General features: G+C 30.1%; 1 protein-coding gene across 4 annotated transcripts in view; it reads left to right on the top strand.

Annotated features, from left to right (window-relative positions):
- Window positions 1-4,326, top strand: part of LOC106465879 (calcium-transporting ATPase type 2C member 1-like) — a 42,008-nt gene extending 37,682 nt beyond the window's left edge. For all 4 annotated transcript variants that reach the window (XM_022393836.1, XM_013926118.2, XM_022393835.1 and 1 more), the window contains 3 exons: window positions 1,990-2,114; window positions 3,488-3,585; window positions 4,129-4,326. In XM_022393836.1, the coding sequence (XP_022249544.1) occupies window positions 1,990-2,114; window positions 3,488-3,585; window positions 4,129-4,320 (415 nt within the window). In that variant the 3' untranslated portion in view covers window positions 4,321-4,326. The remainder of the gene's footprint in view (window positions 1-1,989; window positions 2,115-3,487; window positions 3,586-4,128) is intronic.
- Window positions 4,327-4,518: the final 192 nt, after the last annotated feature.

Here is a 4,518-nt window from a genome sequence, read left to right as displayed (position 1 = left end):
AGTGATTTGTTACAGGTTGTATTCTATATTGTAATCATTATTGTAAGCTGTATAATACCTTTGAATAATGTATTATACATAAGGTAATACTTGCCAATGTATATATATATATATATAATGACTTAATTAAAAATTGTCTCAAGCCAATTTTTAATTCTCTAAGGAGGGAGTTGTAACAAATTTACTTTTATGTATTTATTTTTAATATGAACGTTGTTGGATTGAATTTGTATTTAGAAATAGGCACTCATATATGACTCATTATCAGATATGTGTTGCATATAATGAATTTGTAATGTATTTATTTTAATGTCAACATTTGTTTCGAATAAGTTTATATTTGAGGGCATGTCTAGCTTACAGTGTTAGTTACGTATGGCGAAATTCCCGCCAGTTCTCCAAGGTTCTAGAAAAGTTGTTGACACAAGAATCAACGATATATCCACTTCCATGACCGGATAAATATGGTTCAGTATTGTTGAGAAAATCCTATAAAAGGTGACGTGCCAAAAAACAACAGGGAACAGAGAAGAGACATGTCTACTAGGAAACTGTTAAACTGTGTAAGCTATAAACTGTGATTTTGCTAATCCTTATCAACCAGGAAATATACGACATTTGACCAGGAACAGTTATAAATTTCAAACGTCAGTGAATTCTCATCAAACGTTAATATCTGTCCAAAAATATTACTGATTTCTCATCGCCCATTACTTGGTTGATTAAATTGACTTAGCCTGTGTGGAGAGAGTTAAGTTTACCTGCCAATTTGGTTTTGCTAGCTCCAAAACTGTGGGGATAGTTCATGGACACACAAATAAACTCACAAACACAAAAGGTGAATTAATATAGGGATTATAAAAGTTTTAGAGACATTATTGTCTATCAGTGTAATATCAGCCTACTGATACTATAGTATTGACAATAGTATAGTTTATCTCATTGTACTGTCATCAGTACTATAAGTGTATTGACAGCAGTACTGTCCATCACTGAAGTGATGAAAATTCTGTCAGTGCATTTTGATCAAGTTCCTCAGTACATAAGTGTATTTAACTTGTGTACAGTTTTATATAGTAAATAGTTATAGTTTTAATAATTCCTTCATTTGATCAGTAGAAAATTAGCTTTAATAATAACTTTTTCATTTTACCAGTAGAAAGTTTTATACTTAAAATGTTAATAAACCCCCCCCCCCCCACTTATTTAACAGATGACTACATTTTCAGTTATAATTTTAACAATTCCTATTATTTAATAGAAGATTGTATTATGACTCCTTTACTTGATCACCTCAGTTTATATTTTTCATAGTCAGGTTGAAACTATGTTAGTTGTGGGAAGATGATGGAAGCTTACTCTTGAGAAAAAGTCATCTAGTTTCAGGGTTTTAACTTCTGCTAAAAGAAAAAGAATGCAAATCTTCTTTACTTTTTTCACTCCCAGTTTCGTACATCAACAATGATAGTTAATACCTATACCTGAACATTCTTAGTTAATATCTATACATGAACAGTTTTTGATAATATTTATACCAAAACAATTTTAGACAATGTTAAATAATATATGTACCTCATCAATTTGATAACATTTATACTTGAACAATTTTAGATAATTTTTTTACATTAAAAATCTTGGATAATATTTATAGCCGAAGAATGTTAGCTAACATTTGTACTTGAACTTTGTTGCAGAAATTTTTGATGTGGACAGTGTTAGATAATATGTTTATGTGGACAGGGTTAGATAATATTTATACTTGAATGATGTTAACTACTAGTTACACCTGTAAGTTATACATTTACATGTAGGTAATACATGAGAACTCATCAATGTTTTTTAAACCAGCTGATTTTAAATGCATTTTTTGTTTCTGGAGATGTTTGCTAAAGTAAAGAAGCTTTTGATGAAGTATAAATAGAGTTCCTTTTAATTTTTTCATTATCTGTTAAGGCTTTATAACAATAATAGATATCCAAACCTTTTTAGTCTGGCAGTTGCAGCCATTCCTGAAGGACTTCCCATTGTTGTGACAGTGACTTTAGCCCTTGGAGTGATGCGAATGGCTAAAAGAAATGCTATCATCAAGAAACTACCTACAGTGGAGACCTTAGGTACATTGATGTCCAGTTTTAAAATGTGTTTCTTTCTTCAGTGTCAGAAATGACACTTTGTAAATATGATCATAGCTAAATGAAAATGTACCTGAGATCCAAACACTGACAAGCATATAGGGTCAGCCTTACATATTGTATACCTTTTCCATATGGGTGTAAAATTAAATAGTATGTGTTACATTTAATTTAAAATTTTAATGGAGATTAAGACCTAGGTGACCTCGTAACTAGCTATAGTAAATAATCAGTGAAGTTCAATAAATATTTCAGCATGTTTATAGCTAAAGGTCCATGATATAATTAACCTAAAGAACTTGTGTACTCTAAAAGAGAAAACTGGCTTGTTGATAAAAAGACAAAATAATAATTACAAATAACATAAAACAAAAGATTTTCTCTGGTAGTGATAGCATTAATAAGCCTCTAGAAACATAGTTCTACAGTCTTTTAAAACAGTTTGTATCATTAATAAAGTTGAATATAAAGTTAGTCTTAAATAATATCTTTGCTTTGTCTAAATCTGAACCTTGGTCTAAATAGTCTAACCCTATTATAACTGGTGAGCACCTTTCGGGTGTTGAGTTCCCACCCATATATCAAATTTCCAAATGTAATTTAAAATAATAATTTTAATTCTATTTCAATAATTTTACTTGAAAAATATTTTGGAATTGAGATTTTGTTATTTTGTAGCACTTATTTAGTGTAATTTTCAAAGAAATGTTCAAACTGATATTTGTGCACAGCTCTGAGGAGTCTTGCCCATTAATAACACAATTCAGGTTTTTTAGAATTTTTCTGCCCATCAGGAAGCATAGGTTTATACTTGCTAATAAACTATCATCACTTGAGAATATCAAAGGAAAGATATAGAGTAAAATCAATCAAATTGAAATTGACTGAATGTATAAAATATTTTATGATTAACAATAAAAAGAATTAAATTCTGAGACAAAAGAAAGTATTTTAAATGTTTTTCATAAAAATGTCTCGCAAAACATTTTTGAAGTTTTAAAACCAAAATTGGATATTGTTTATTAAGTATATTCTAATTTTTATGAATTTTTAATATGCATGTTTATTCTGAGAAGGGAAAATAATCAAGGGATATCAGTGATTCCTCCAGTCTGAAAAGGATTATCTATGGAAGCTTGTTATGAGTGTTGATCAGTTAATGAAGTCAAAATAAATCATAATGACTAATACTTTAAATACTCATATGTTTATAGTTTTATCATTAATAATAATGATTTTAAGATTATTTTTTGTTGTTGTTGTCTGCTTTTGTATATGGTGAAACTGGAGTGTTTTTAAAATTTCTGTTAAAAGGTCATTTAAAAATACTAATAGATTTTCTTGGTATTTTTCAGGGTGTGTAAATGTTGTTTGCTCGGATAAAACTGGAACATTGACCAAAAATGAGATGACTGTGACAGAAGTTGTGACATCGGAATTATATCACATTGAGGTAGGAATTTACATAGACTGTTCTGTAAAAACATTAATGACAATACTAAAATTTAAATTCCTTTGAAGCCCCAGTTTGTTGACATTAATCATTGAATTACTGATGGAGACCCCATTAAAATTTGAATCACATTTTTCTAAAATGTTAATGCACAAGATTACTTGTTACTTCATGATTTTAATGATTATAAAATCCCTAATATTGTGCAAAGAACATAAAAAAATAGAATAAACAAAAATAAAATTACTGGAGTTTCATACGTGCATTATATGAAAATGAGTTTTTCTCCTTTTTTTGTCAGTTCTTTACCTTGAGTGTTGTTATGAGAAAAACAAAATTATCCAACATACTGCAATATGGGGGATCCCAAATGCAGTAAATGTTATAAAAACAAGTTGGCAATTTGAGGATTAATAGAAGATAGAAATGAAACAGAAATAAGTCACAGTTTAATATTTATTGGTATGTAAGATGTATATATAAATGTATCATACAAATTTGAATTGATAAGTAATAAATTGCTTGTGTTTCTTATTTTTTCAGGTCACTGGAGTAGGATACAACTCAGAGGGTAATTTCAATTTTACAGCACAAGATCAAAGGGACTATCTTTGTCAAGAAAATTCTGTGAAGAGGTTGCTCGAGGTAAGATTTATCACAGCATCAGAAACTTTCCCTATTTGGACATTTAGTCTCTGGCAGGAATTGTCTATGTTCTTAGCTTGCATGGTTTGATTTTTATCATAGTAGTGGCTGGCCCGGCATGGCCAGGTGGTTAGGGTGCTCGACTCACAATCTGAGGGTTGCGGGTTCGAATCCCCATCACACCAAACATGCTCGCCTTTTAAGCTATGGGGGCAATATAATGTGATGGTCAATCCCACTATTTGTTGGTAAAATAGTAGCCCAAGAGTTGGCAGTAGTTGGTGATGA

Source organism: Limulus polyphemus, unplaced genomic scaffold, assembly GCF_000517525.1.
Source record: "Limulus polyphemus unplaced genomic scaffold, Limulus_polyphemus-2.1.2 Scaffold2085, whole genome shotgun sequence".
Lineage (NCBI taxonomy): Eukaryota > Metazoa > Arthropoda > Merostomata > Xiphosura > Limulidae > Limulus > Limulus polyphemus.
The sequence above is the reverse complement of the archived record's forward strand: the minus strand, read 5'-3'. Positions and strand labels throughout refer to the sequence as shown.